Source organism: Pantherophis guttatus, chromosome 7, assembly GCF_059756535.1.
Source record: "Pantherophis guttatus breed Tessera chromosome 7, ASM5975653v1, whole genome shotgun sequence".
Classification (NCBI taxonomy): Eukaryota; Metazoa; Chordata; class Lepidosauria; order Squamata; family Colubridae; genus Pantherophis; species Pantherophis guttatus.
Genome location: NC_142069.1, coordinates 8,674,263 through 8,688,636, shown reverse-complemented (window position 1 = coordinate 8,688,636; position 14,374 = coordinate 8,674,263). Strand labels below are relative to the sequence as shown.

The 14,374-nt window shown below is 46.8% G+C and overlaps 1 protein-coding gene across 1 annotated transcript; it reads right to left on the bottom strand.

The window, feature by feature from the left end:
- Positions 1-1,818: 1,818 nt before the first annotated feature.
- Positions 1,819-14,030, bottom strand: PROSER2 (proline and serine rich 2). Its single transcript, XM_087873657.1, has 3 exons — positions 13,762-14,030; positions 7,193-7,421; positions 1,819-5,867 (listed from the first exon to the last, which is right to left on the bottom strand). The coding sequence occupies exons 1-3, from the start codon at positions 13,894-13,896 to the stop codon at positions 4,861-4,863; spliced, it is 1,371 nt and encodes a 456-aa protein (XP_087729783.1). The 5' UTR covers positions 13,897-14,030; the 3' UTR covers positions 1,819-4,860.
- Positions 14,031-14,374: the final 344 nt, after the last annotated feature.

The window sequence follows — 14,374 nt, the reverse complement described above, 5'->3', positions numbered from 1 at the left end:
TGTATCTATTGTGTATTATATTGTGTATTGTTGTGGTTGAAGCTGAAGTAGTCATTGACAAGTAGGGCATTGTAGCAGATGATTTTATGAGCTAAGCTTAGGTCAGACCGAAGGCAGCGTAGTTCTAAGTTTTCTAAACCCAGAATTTCAAGTCTGGTGGCATAAAGTATTTTCTTACGAGCAGAGGAGAGGATGACTCTTCTCGTGAAATATTTTTGGACTCTCTCAATTGTATTAATGTCCGTTATACAGTGTGGATTCCAGGCAGACGAGCTGTATTCAAGAATTGGTCCAGCAAATGTTTTGTATGCTCTGGTTAGTGGTGTAATATTACCGGAGAAGAAGCTACGCAAGATTAGGTACACAACTCTTAATGCCTTTTTGGCGATGTTGTTACAGTGCGCTTTGGCACTTAGATCATTTGATATTTGAACTTCGTGAGAATGACCTTGATCAGGAAACGGTCTACGGAGATTCTCAATCCACCCAGATTATGGTTGTCCCAAAGGTGCTTTTTCAAAAGGCCACTGGACTTTCTTGGAAACATTTCACTTTTTATTCTTCTTCAGCTTCTTGGATGAGAAGCGAAACGTTTTCAAGGAAAAAAATCCCCAAGAAAGTCTAGTTGCTTTTTTGGAAAAGCACTTTTGGGAATTGGTCAGGCAAGAGGCAGTTGGGTCCACAAAAGGAATGGGAACATGGCAAACATCTCAGATAACTGTACAGGTAGACCTTGGCTTGCAACAGTTCATAAATCTTCTAAAATAAATAAATAAAAAATAAACATTTAGTGACTGTTCCAAGTTACAACGGCCCTGAAAAAAGTGACTTATTATGACCATTTTTCACACAACCATTTCAGCATCCCCGCGGTCACGTGATCAAAATTCAGACGCTGGGCAAGTGACTCATATTTATGACGGTTGCAGTGTTCCAGGACCATGTTTTGGTGACCTTCTGACAAGCAAAGTCAATGGAAGACTCCAGATTCGCTTAACAACCGTGTTACTAATTTTTTTTTTATTTGATTTATATGCCGCCCTTCTCTGGAGACTCAAGGCGGCTTACAATGCGCTAAGCAATAGCCTTCATCCTTTTTGTATATTTATACAAAGTCAGCTTATTGCCCCCACAAACTGGGTCCTCAATTTACCTACCTTAGAAAGGATGGAAGGCTGAGTCAACCTTGAGCCTGGCGAGATTCAAACCTGCAGTAATTGCAGGCAGCTGGTCTTAATAACAGGGTGCTTTAGACCAGTGGTCCCCAACCTTTTTATCGCCGTGGCCCGCTGAGCGCGCGCAGGGGTGGGGCCACAGCCCAGGAGCTTTTGCGCAGGCCCATTGCGCACGGCCCAGGAGCCTTTGCGCTGCAGCGTTCCTGCCCCCGGCCGCTGCGCGGCCCGGTGCCAGGTACTCCACGGCCCGGCACCGGTCCGCGGACCGGGGGTTGGGGACCACTGCTTTAGACCACTGTACTACCAAGGCTTCTATTTATTTAATTTAATTTAAATACCTGCAGTGAATCACTTTAACAAGAAAGGTCGTAAAAACGGGGCAAAGCTCACTTATCAAATGTCTCATTTAACGACGGAAATGGTGGGCTCCATTGCGGTCGTAAGACGAGGACTACCTGTATACGCAAAGGAAGTGGGGAAGAGATATACACTTGCAGCATTCTGTTAATGTAACCTTACAATACAGTGAGTCCTTTTGGATGTGCTTCTTGTTCTGAACTATCTCGCAAGGCTAATGCAACCCTGGGAGAAATTTCATAAAGGCAATTTTCCAAGCATCCCCACAAAAATTATCACGAGACGGTTCTGGCAACAGAAGGATATTTATTCTATTGAAATCACAGGCGATGCTATTGCTTCGGTATGAGGTCAACATGACTAGCTTACTCTGGATTTGCAGGCCGTCGTCATACCACGTCGACTTGGGCTTGAGATGAAATGAGAATTCACAGCATTGTTGCTACAATAGATCTTAGCTCAGGGGTCTGCAACCTTAAACACTCAAAGAGCCATTTGGACCTGTTTCCCACCAAAAAGAAAACACCGGGAGCCACAAAACCCTTCCTGTGTCTCACTATTTCTTGGGCGGCCACAAAATTAGCCTTTGTAGTTGAATTAAATATTCTCTTTTCTTCTGAAACTTTTCTTTTCTTGGATTTATCCATGGTTGGCCTACCAGGGGTTGAAAAGTTCCATAAATTGCGTGCTGGTGGGTGTCGCACATTGGTGGTTGGGACACATATTTTGAGTGCCAGGGAGCCTCAGCAGAGGGGTGAAAGAGCCACACGTGGCTCCAGAGCTGCAGGTTGCTGACCTCTGCTTTAGCTGAAAGGATCCGACAGGTAAGGAGGGCATTGGGCCCCAGAAAGGGCTCTCTTTCTTATCACGCAGGGCAATTTCTGGGCTTCCTACCTTCCAGGGCTACTCACTAGAGTAAGAGAGCTGTGGCCGCATCCTCAAGATCCATAATGTCAGAACTGCCACCTCACATCCGCCATTCGGTACTAGGCTGCCATGAACCCGTTTGTGCAGATGTGGGATTCCGTTGGTTCAGATCGGTTCAGTAGAACCAGATGTTAATTTTAATCTGGTTCGCCGAACCGCTTGTTCCAAGGACTGGATGACCCTGCCCACTCCACCCCGCCTCTCCCAGGAGTCTCCATGCAGCCCATTTTGGATGCCAGGTAAGTGCAGGGCGTGCACAGAGACTCGGGGAGGGCAAAAAATGGGCCTACCGGAAGAACCGGAAGTCCAGAAATGAGCCCATTTCCAGCCTCTGGAGGGGCTCTGGTGTCCTGGGGAGGCTGTTTTCATCCTCCTGGAGGCTCAAGGAAAGCCTCCAGAGGGAGGGCAAAAACACCCACCCACCCCGCCGTGGTGCAGGAGGCTGAGTAGGCCATGCCCCCATGGCCACGCCCACTCAGCAACTGGGCAGCGAACTGGTTGCTGAAATTTTTCAATCCCACCCTTGCATATTTATGTGTGTGAAAGAGAGAGTGGGAAGGGGGAGGGGAAGTGCTTCGGGGGATAAGTTAAAGTTACACAGTGAAAGTGCTACTCCAAGATACCGTTTCAAGGTCGCCTTGGGATGAGAAGAACGCAACTGTGAGCCAGCCTCAGAGTGGCTATTAAACATATATATATATACAGTATATATACATATATTTGGAGATTGATTTGATGATGGGTTGGAGAAGCAATGGGAATTGCCTAACCCGGGAAAGGTTTTTTCACTTGGGGAATTGGCACGCAAATTTCACTTCTGGCTTTGCTTTACAAGTGGTCTTAAAATGTTCAAAGTTCAAAGTTACCACGGCACTGACTTATGACCTTTGCCTCATCCCGCCCCCATGATCATGTGATCAAGAGGCTTTAAACGGCTGCAGAGTTCCCCGGTCCTGTAAACACCCTTTGCGATCTTTTGACAAAGCCAATGGGAAATCAAGATGCGTTTAACAACCGGGTTACTAACTTATCAACTGCGGTGCAGGGGCAGGGAAGGTCGTAAAATGGAGCAAAACTCATTTAACAAACATTGGATTTAAGAACACAAATTTTGGGCTTTAGTGAACTAAATGAACCGTCGTAAGTCGAAGACTACCTGTATCAACTATTTACTTCACTGGTTCCTTCGCTCTTTGGTAGGCTCCATGTACAACTGTGTACCTAGTTCTAAAGAGCTTATGTGAGCCTACATCTGGACAACCTCCAGATGTGTGGACTTCAACTCCAGGCACATCTGGAAAGTGCTCAGGTTGGGCTATCCTACCTTAATACAGGTAGAGTATCCTGTAGTAGACATGGTAGAGGAAAAAGCAGGCCATCATATGCTTCAACTTGAAGCCTAGGAGGCAGGGGTGAAATCCAGCAGTTTCTGACAGGTTCTGGAGAACCGGTAGCAGAAATTTTGAGCAGTTTGGAGAACCGGTAGTGGAAATTTTGAGCAGTTCGGAGAACCGGCAAATACCACCTCTGGCTGGTCCCAGAGTGAGGTGGGAATGGAGATTTTTGCAATATCCTTCCTCCAGGAGTTGGGAGGGAATGGGGATTTTGCAGTATCCTTCCCCTGCCATGCCCACCAAGCCATGCCCACCAAGCCACGCCACGCCCACCAAGCCACACCCACAGAACCGGTAGTAAAAAAAATTTGGATTTCACCACTGCTAAGAGGTCAGAAAACGGCGGCGCCCAAGATTGCAACCCAGAAATTGTGACATATTGGGGTCCCCCATCATTTTTACACAACTGTTTTTCAGCAGCACAGAAACCGGGATGCTACAGGAAACAGAACACTGAATGCAATGGGGCCTTTTGTCAAATCCAGCAGGCCCGATATTTTTCAAGCTATCAACCAAGCAGAAAAAGTTTGCTACAGTCTCGCCAGCTATTCTGCAAAAAATAATGATCTGCGGTCTGCGTGCGGTGTTAAATACTTGCGACAATTGGAGATAGCGGGTTTATTACAAATTTGAACTGTCCGATACGTGGGGATATATACATTTATCCTTACAGAATTCCTTAATAGTCCTCTTGGGATCTTCTAGATTTTATCCAAGGGATTCTGACGAACGTGGCCAGTGACACCTATACACGTCTTACACACAGACTGCCCATTGACCTTCATTTATCTTGACACTCTCACTTTCACACAGGCTTTTATGAACTGCCTTTGAAGACTTCAATAAGCACGGTGAGTTCACGTCAAGGACATCCATCCCAAATGCCAACACAGAACAGTGGAGTTCCAAACACTTAATATTTCCTTAGCCTGTATGATAAATAGAATGGATTTCATTGGAATCTGTCTTCGGGCACATAATGTTCTTTAGATGTTCCTCTCACGCCATTATTCTTTCAGAAGTCCCAGTTTTCGTAGAGCCTCCCTCCGGGCTTCTTCTGTTGATCCACGGCCGGAAAATTGTACCGTGACACCTTTGGATTGGAGACCTGCAGATTTGGGTAATGAGCTCAATTTTCTCTGCATGTCAAGGATGAGGTCTTGTTGGGGTTGTCCAGAAATACTTGACCAGGCAGACTTGCCATCCACAAGATCAGCATCTAGCTTGACAGACATTGTTTTGTTCAGGGTGGGTAACAAATTGGGATTCCTTTTCATGATTTCATGGATGTTTTGATAACCATTTGGTGCGCCGCATCCTTGTTCAGGTCTCTCCTCCTTTGCGGAAAGGACGTGGAGAGGGTGGATGAGGTGGGCCCGAGCAAGAGTTTTCTCAACCAAGCTTAAACTACTCAAGGGTTCGTGGCCCGTGGACTCAGAAGGTAAATCTCGTAAAGGCAAGCTTTGGCTGGGATCCAGAAACCCACGCTTCTTCAGTCTCTCTTCCAACTCATTCATTAGCAAGGCGGAAGCGTTGACGTTGGCCAACACTTGGGCCTTGCGCTCTTGAACGTTGACGGCTGCCTTGGAGATGATTTTGCTGAATTCCCGCTCGCTGGCGTTGGTGAAGCTGATGTTGCTCGGGAACCTCTGGGGTTTGGGAGCAGTTGGAGGTGGGGCACAAGTCTTGACCTGCTCCCAACTGCACAGGGTGGAGGAAGTGGAGAGGGTCCTCCTCTTGTTGGGGTTCCTTTCCTTTGGAGAGGGAAGCAAGGAAGAACTGCCTTCTGCCTTCTGCTCAGACAATTTCTCGGCAATCAGAAGCGGTGTGGGGATGGAGTGAAGGAGCTTCGGATGCAGTACAGCAGGCTGAACAGAATGTGTCTCATACACTGGCAACGGGGGTGGTGGAGGCAACGTTGGCTGAAGAGAAGCTGGATTAACATGGACATCTTCCTCTGATGGTTCAGCATCTTCCAGCTTTGGCTCATCTGGCTTCCAAGTTTCCTCTGATGCTAGGAAGAAAAAGAAAACAACCTATTGGTGTTGTGACCTAGGCCCAAGTAGTTATTACCAGACACAATCAGTCCTAAAGAAATATATTTTATTAGAACAGCTGAGAATTACTTCATTCTCAGCTTAGTCCAAATTAATTCCAAAACAAGTCCTTCAGAAAAAGTCCTTTGGTCTTATCACCAACCTTTGTCTTCTTTGGCAAAGCCCCACGAAGTTCAGGAACAAGAGATGCCAACAAGAAAGTAATGTAGCAATGTTGCTTTCCTACAAAGAGCCCAAGAGCCATTGCTGCTCTTTTAAGCCTTATGGGAGGGGCCAATCATCTCCTGGCCTTACTCCTGAGTCGTCCTTTTTACTTTAGCTGCTCTTGCCTTCTGGCAGCTCTGTGCATGCGTGCACTAGGAACAGGCTCCTCCTGTTCCTCTGCCTCTCTGCTGTCCGCCTCTGGAGGCTCCAGAGTCTGCGCATCGCTCCCAGATGGCCCTAATGACCGGCTAGGTGGGCGTGGCCATGGTGGGCATGGCTAGGGGGTGTGACAGGCAGCACTTGGCCTCCTGCACCCTCCTGGGAGCAAAAGCGGGCCGCCGGGAAGGGGGGAAACACCCCGCCCACCATTTTGTGCCTAGTAGGCCTCCCTACAGCCCAGTGGTGGGTTCCAACTGGTGTTACCACCGGTTCTCTTCATGCACATGCTTTGCGTGCGATCGCAACGCACGTGCTCGCTTCTCTCGCACGTACGCTGAACTTGCGCTCCGCACAAGCACATTAGGTTTCTGCCCAGCTGAGGTGCGGCAATCCACTCTGCCGCGCCTATCAGCTGGGCTAAAAAACGAGAAATAAAGGTAAGTTTAATGTGGGGGCGGGCGGGAGGGCCCAGCTCCCAGTCAAAGAGAACCGGTTCGGTGATGTCACATCATCACCACTACCAGCTCGCCCGAACCAGCCTGAACCGGGAGCAACCCACCACTGCTACAGCCTCCTGGGAGCGAAAACAGGATGTGGGAGGCCGCGCCGCACTTCCCTGCACCCCATTTTGGCCCTAGTAGGCCTCCCTGCACTTACCTGGGAGGCAAAATGGGGCGCATGGACACAAAATGAGGCGGGGCCAGCCAGCAATTTAACTACCGGTTCGCCTGAACCAGCCTGAACTGGCTGAATCCCACAACTGGATGTTACCTAGTTTGAGTAATGAAAGTCTGCAAGAAAACAGCCAAGTTCCAAAATGCCCCAGGACCCCTCTAACTGGGCAATCTTAGTCCTTGGAAGACAACCTCTTTAGTTCCCAGAACACAAATTCACACCTGTGCAAATAATTTCACTTTACCTGGTTCTGTGCTGTTCTCTGGTGCTGACGGGACCAATTCTATGAGCTCTTCAGACCCTGGATGGTCAGGTGTGTTTTCTTCCACCAGCTTTGGAGAATTGCAGAAGACCCCACTGTCATGCAAACCTTCTTCCTCCACATCATCATCCAAAGAATCAATAGTTTCTTCGAAAAACAGTAGGACATCCTTTTCTTCGTGAGTTAGATCTTTCAGCCGTTCATCTTCGTCCTAAGATTTAACCACAAAGGCAAACTCAGGTTTTTGTATACGAGAAGGTACAGGGAGTCCTCGACTTACAACGGTTCATTTAGTGACCTTTCAAAGTTACAACAGCACCAGCAGTGGGTTTCACATTATGTTACTACTGGTTCGCCGTGCGCGCACACCAGGGGTGGGTTGCCCCTGGTTCAGACTGGTTCACAAGAACCGGTAGTAAAACCGGCAGGAGGCTCCGCTCACTGACCCGGATGTCATAGGTGATCTGCGCATGTGCAGAAGAGCGCGCAGGCGCAATGCGAACCAGTAGTAAAGGTAAGTAGAACCCACCCCTGGCGCATGCGCCTGGTTCACACACATCCCGGCCTTCCACGCATGTGCTTTGTTCATGCACATGCCTTTCGCGCATGCACCCAGCATCAAAAATGTGCCTAAATAGGATGGCATAGAGCCGGGGCGGGTGGGCAGGTCCACCTACGATTTCCGCTACCGGTTCGGGTGAATTGGTCTGAACCGGCTGAATACCACCTCTGAACAGCACTGGAAAAAAAGTGATTTATGCCTGTTTTTCACCTGTACGACCACTGCAGCATCCTCATGTCACATGATCAAAGTCTGAATGCTTGCCAATTGGTTCGCATTTATGACGGTTGCAGTGTCTCTGGGTCATGTGATCCCCTTTTGCAAACCTTGCAAAGTCAATGGGGAAGCCAGATTCACTTAACAACCGTGTTACCGACTTAAGAACTGCATTGATTCACTTTAAACAAACTGTGGTACAACGGGGCAACATTCACTGAACATGCGTTTCACTTCGCAACAGAAATTTTGGGCTCAGTTGTGGTCATTTAGGTTTAGGTTTTATTGAATTTGTATACCGCCCTACTCCCGAAGGACTCAGGGCGGTGAACAGGCCCAGGATAAAATACAGAAATACAGAAGTTAAAAACAATTTAAAACCAAATTAAATAATTTAGCCCACGACAATTTAAAATCCCAATAAATTTAAAACAAATTAAAACTCCAATTTAAAATTTAAAAGAAAGGGGAGAAAAAAAAATAGGCCAGGCCGGCTTGCTGGAATAAGAGGGTCTTTAGAGCACGGCGGAAGGGTTGCAGATCCGGGATCCTCCGGGATCGTAAGTCGTAAGTCGTAAGTCGTAAGTCAAGGACCCCCTGTATATTTTTCCAATTAACTTTATAGATAAGAAGGTATACTTTTCCAATGATTTTCAAATCATTATTAATGAAAGCAACAGTTTTTAACCAAAAAAAACCAGAAATCAAAGATTACCAGAATAATAAAATAAAATGGTCAGGATAAGAACAGAAATACATGCAAATGTTAAGCACCCGTAGGCTATATTACACGAGGAGAAAACTATATATAGGTAGATTCTTCACACAGTGCGGATTTCATCCTTAGAGATGGCAATGTGCTCATCTTCTTGGATGACTTTAAAAAGGGAGCAGACAAATTTCATGGAAGGTGAACTCATCGAGGCGGTAGTAGTACCAATGCCAACTTGATACTTCTCAACACCGTTGGATTTTCACACAAGCCAGACTAGGCGAAAAGAAAGTTGATGATTCAACTTCTTAGGGAAGCCACCTGTGATCTTTGCACGTTGCGTGAACCGGGGCCGTCGTATTAAACCATTAACTGGGTTTTGTTCTTGAATGTAGTGTGTTATGCAAAATCAAGTCAAGTGAAATGGAATTAAAGGGATGAGGAAATGCTAGTGGTGCTCATTTCTGTTAGGGTCTGGCTCAGGGGTGTGGGCGTGGCTTATTTTGTGGGTGTGGCTTGGAGGTCACGTGACTAGGTGGGCGTGGCTAGCTGGTCAGAGTCATTTCTGGAAGATCCTCGCACTTACAACCAAGTCCTCGCACTTACAATCCAATTTGTTTGCTTTTAACACTGATCAGCTGTAGGACGGCCCTTTGAAGCCCCATGGCAAGAGTTTAAACAGTTTTTTCCCCCCTCTAGTCATCAGCTGGGACTCTGGAGGCAGCAATAGATTGGGGGTGGGGCCAAATAAAAGGTAAGAATGTGGGGGGGTGGGAGGGCGGGGGGGGGGAGAACCGGTTCGGTGATGTCATATCTGCTCCTTCTAATAAACAGGCACGCGTGCCATAAGTTCGTCATCACAGCTCTAGTCAGTCCGTTCCTGCTCTCTCATCCAAAATAGGGGGCGGTTCTAGGTTGAGGATAAGGCAGGGGTGAAATGTAAAATTTGTTACTACCGGTTCTGTGGACGTGGTTTGGTGGGTGGGTGGGTAATGTGACTGGGTGGGCGTGGCCAACTTTTTTTTTTCTTTTCAAAGCATTTTTTTCTAACGCTTTGAAAAGCCTCTCTGCCGATCAGGCAACTCAGCTGGGATCGCCAGAGACTTTTCAAAGCATTTTTTTTTTTACCACCTCTCTGGCCAAGAAGTTGCAGAAAAAATTGCTTTGAAAAGCCTCTGACGATCCCAGCTGAGCCACGTAATCATCAGAGGCTTTTTTTTTTTTAACTTTTAAAAGCATTTTTTCGTCGGAAGAGGTTGTAGAAAAAATGCTTTTAAAAGTAAAAAAAAAAAGCCTCTGATGATCGTGTGGCTCAGCTGGGCATGGGGGGGGGGGGACACGCAGGGATTTTTGTTACCGGTTCTCCGAACCACCCACCGCCATCGCTACCGGATCAGGGAGCATTTCACCCCTGGGATAGGGTCCCCATTTCTCTATAAAATGGGTGGTTCTGGGCTGTGGGCATTATCTGCATTCTTCAAATAAACAGGTGTCATTTAGATTGTATAGATCTACCCCTTCATCCAAAATAGGAGTGGTTCTGGGCTGCCACTCTCGAAATTGGGTAGTTCTAGGTCTTCAACATCCTTATCCTTCTGCAAAACAGGAGGAGGTTCTAAGCTGCTTCATCGGCCTCTTCTTCTTGAAGTCTTCTTAAAATTACTTTTAAGCCTTTGCTTGGGATGTGTTGGTTATTTCTGGGTGCTTTGGCTCAAATAGCTCCTGCCAAACGAAAGCGGTCTCCTGCCAAGACGAAAAAGCTGGTTCATCCAGTCTTGTAATTCTATAATTAAGTTGCTCTTTTGGATGTCTGCTTGGATAAATTGTGTGAAGGGCTTTATTTGTATGAGTTTTAAGGCAGGGCGGAAACAATATAATTGTGCGCAGCACTTAGTAAGTTGCTGTGGACAACTGTTTCAGCAGCAAGTAAGCGATTTCTGGTGATAAATTGTCTCAGTAATTTGACTGAGACAGGTGAGAGAAGTTGCCTCCTCCCCTCCCCTCCCATCTCAAAAATAAATAAATAAAATAAAATTACAGTACAAATTCAAATGTATTGCAGTTTCCTTTCAGTAGCAGCCAATGGAATATCTCTACTACGAGGTCAAATCAACCTCTCCCAGTTTGGACACCTTCCCAATATGTGGTCTTCTGATTTCAAAATGTTTAGAATGGCATGATGGGGGGAGAATTTCTGGAAATTGAAGTTTTTTGGAGAATAGCTACTTTGGGGGAAAAAAACAGAATGATCTAATAGACTAGTGGAAAAAAAAAACTTGCAGCATGCATGGGAAAACTAGCAGGAGATCATTATTTAAGTAACGTTAAGAAACGTTCTACAAAATCAGGCCAAAGGCTTACTTAATCGATCTTTCTAGTCTCACAATCACTAAGCAAATCCTTCTGAGAAGCCCGGAAAGTGTGATGGAATGTAGTCTGGATTCCACAAAATGTAGAAGTAAAATAATCTAGAGAAAATAGTTATGGGCCATGAGTGGGATGGGGGCGGGGCGGGCGGGCAGGACACCGGACTGCTGCAGATCAGACTGTTCCAACTTTGAAATCTAGTTTGTAGCACGGCAGACGAAATGACGTGCTTGGTTTTTGGTCGCCCCGTCTCGTCTAGAGCCCCGAGCAACCACAGACAGCTTGGATGCTCAGCGCTCACGTGCTTATTAGGCAGTTTGAAGCATCACCCAGCCCTCCTCATGTCAATGAATGAAGTCATCCGAAATCACCAAAAGCCGAAGGGTAAATTAGGCACCACGGAGTAAGGAAGGAAGCCGGATGATCTAAGAGTGGTGCAATTTGTGTAGCTCCAAGCGATATCCTCACCCTTCTGGGTGCACGCTTGAGGATGAAACAGACACGACGATGTGCCCAAGCTGATAATTAAATGCACAGAGCGAAAATCAGCTCCGCTTTGACGTCAAACGTTTTTGCTCAAACGCTCCGGGACTTACCGGCCCCCAAACCAAGAATGATATATAGAGATTCTTCCAAGCTGAGGTCTTTAGTATTTCACACCTACAGACAGACTCTTGCCAAACTGAAGCAGCTTATTATCTACCTCGAGCATATACAGGTAGTCCTTGACTTACAACCGTTCCTTTGGGTCTGTTTGAAATTACAAACAGCGCTGAAAAAAGTGACCGATGATCGTTTTCCACTCTTACAACTGCTGTAGCATCCCGATTAAAATTCAGACGTCTGGCAACTGAGTCATATTTATGACGGGCGCGGTGTCGTGGAGTCACGCGATCTCCTTTTGCACAAAGTTCTGACAGGCGAAGTCAATGGGGAAAGCCAGATTTCACTGAGCAACCATGTTAATAACTTAACGACGGCAAGGGTTCGCTTAACAACGGTGGCAAGAAAAGTGGTAAAATGAGGGTGGAGGAAACTCACTTAACAACTGTCCCGCTTAGCAACAGAAATTTTGGACTCAATTGTGGTTGTAATAAGCCGAGGATCACCTATACTTTGGGAACTATTAGGGAGGAGTTGTCTTCACCCTCTTTCTCTCACATATGATATCTGGGCTTAGTTGCCTCTTACTCCTCTGGAATGCAGTCCCTCCCTCCTGGGAATCCACCTCCTCCCTATGTTGCATCACAAGGATGGCTTGTGTGTGTCCAGAATTCCTCTCGCAGAAGTCCCCTTTCCACCTTGTGAAATCTCACGTTACGTCAAAAGTTATTCCAGCCAGGTCAGCTTTGCCAGAGACAGGTTGTGCTACTTTTGCATTATTTCTCATGTTGCAACGGTTTGATCATGTAGTAACTCATGAGGAATTTGCAATTCAGCGTCAACATTTGGAAGGGCTTTGAGAATTCATCCAAAGTTTCTTGGGAGGGGGAAAGGGGGAGAGAAAATAGGGTTCTGGGGCTGTTGCACACTCTTTCTGTACTTCAGGAAATTGAGTGCTGTCTTCTTTTGAGCTATTTGTTGCCCTATTTTGAACTACTCAAAATTTCCGCTACTGGTTCTCCAGAACTGGTCAGAACCTGCTGAAACCCACCTCTGCTCTCAGCCCACACCTGCCTTCTGGAGGCCAAAGAGGCCAAAAATTGGATGCGCGGAGGCCCTGGGTTTTGGCCTCCCCAGCTTAGAGAGAGAGGGGGGAGAGGGAGAGGGAGAGGGAGGGAGAGACATACACACACGCAATCAGAAGTCCCTCACTCCCCTCCCCCAAAGCAGCCACATCCAGGGGTGAAATTTCCACTACTGGTTCTCCAGAACTGGTCAGAACCTGCTGAAACCCACCTCTGCTCTCAGCCCACACCTGCCTTCTGGAGGCCAAAGAGGCCAAAAATTGGATGCGCGGAGGCCCTGGGTTTTGGCCTCCCCAGCTTAGAGAGAGAGGGGGGAGAGGGAGAGGGAGAGGGAGGGAGAGACATACACACACGCAATCAGAAGTCCCTCACTCCCCTCCCCCAAAGCAGCCACATCCAGGGGTGAAATTTCCACTACCGGTTCTCCAGAACCTGTTAGAACCTGCTGCATTTCAGCAGGTTCTAACAGGTTTTGGAGAACTGGTAGCGGAAATTTTGAGTAGTTCGGAGAACCGGCAAATACCACCTCTGGCTGGCCCCAGAGTGGGGTAGGAATGGAGATTTTGCAATATACTTCCCCCAGGAGTGGAGAGGGAATAGAGATTTTGCAGTATCCTTCCCCTGGAGTGGGGTGGGAATGGAGATTTTGCAATATCCTTCTCCTGCCACGCCCACCAAGCCACGCCCACAGAACCGGTAGGGAAAAATTTTAGATTTCACCCACCCCTGGCCACATCCCTTCACTAACCTGCTTTCCACCCCCAGGAGCATAACAAATTAAAGTTTAATTCGTGTCTATTGTTTAATGCACTGCTAAATTGGCCACGCCCACCCAGTCACACGACCACCTAGCCCCACCCACCGTCACATGACCACCTAGCCATGCCCACCCAGCAGATCCCCCAACAGTCTGAGGGACCGTGAATTGGCCCCCCGTTTAAAAAGTTTGAGGACCCCTGCCGTACAATATAAAAGTTAAAAGATTCTTCTGTCTCCAGACACTTACCAAAATTGAATGTTTTCGATCCGGGCAATTTTTCCCACTCTCTGGATGATGTGTTTTTTCCAAGTTTCCAAACTGGACCTCCGAAGGAATTTCATATCCCATTCCTGAGTAGTCTGACACCATGTTTCTTGGCATCCCACCTTAGAAAATATATCCTTTTTTTGTTTGTAAGGTTGTCTCTTTCTCATACGATGTGAAACACTCGCGAATCTCGAGCAGAAGTTTTCAATCGTTTTTCCCCTTCAGTCGTTCTGCAAAAAAAAAAAAAAAAAAGGAGAGAAGGAAGAGGAGAGAAAGTTCATTAAATTGAAAACAAAACTCCCGACGTGTACTATTCTGAAATGAAATTATGACTGACTTTAATAGAGTATTGTGAGTCACACAGATCAACAAACTGTGTTTCCTTCCCCTCTGGATGCTTCTCCATCTGATTTAACTCACAGACACATACATCAAACAACAGACCGAGATATCCCTGAAGGTTTTTTTTTTTTTTTGGTTAATAATTGTGCCCTGCAGGCACTCAGATTCAATCAGCAATCCTGTTTATTAGCAATGCTCTATTTACCTCAATGGATGCTCGAAGCATTCAAAGAATATTATAAACTCATTA

Excerpts from the sequence above, each read along its gene's own strand:
- PROSER2 (XM_087873657.1), bottom strand. The coding sequence starts at position 13,896 with ATGCCAAGAAACATGGTGTCAGACTACTCAGGAATGGGATATGAAATT. Across the intron at positions 7,422-13,761 it reads ATCGAAAACATTCAATTTTG|GACGAAGATGAACGGCTGAA; the intron begins GTAAGTGTCTGG and ends GTTAAATCTTAG. Across the intron at positions 5,868-7,192 it reads AGAGAACAGCACAGAACCAG|CATCAGAGGAAACTTGGAAG; the intron begins GTAAAGTGAAAT and ends TTTTCTTCCTAG.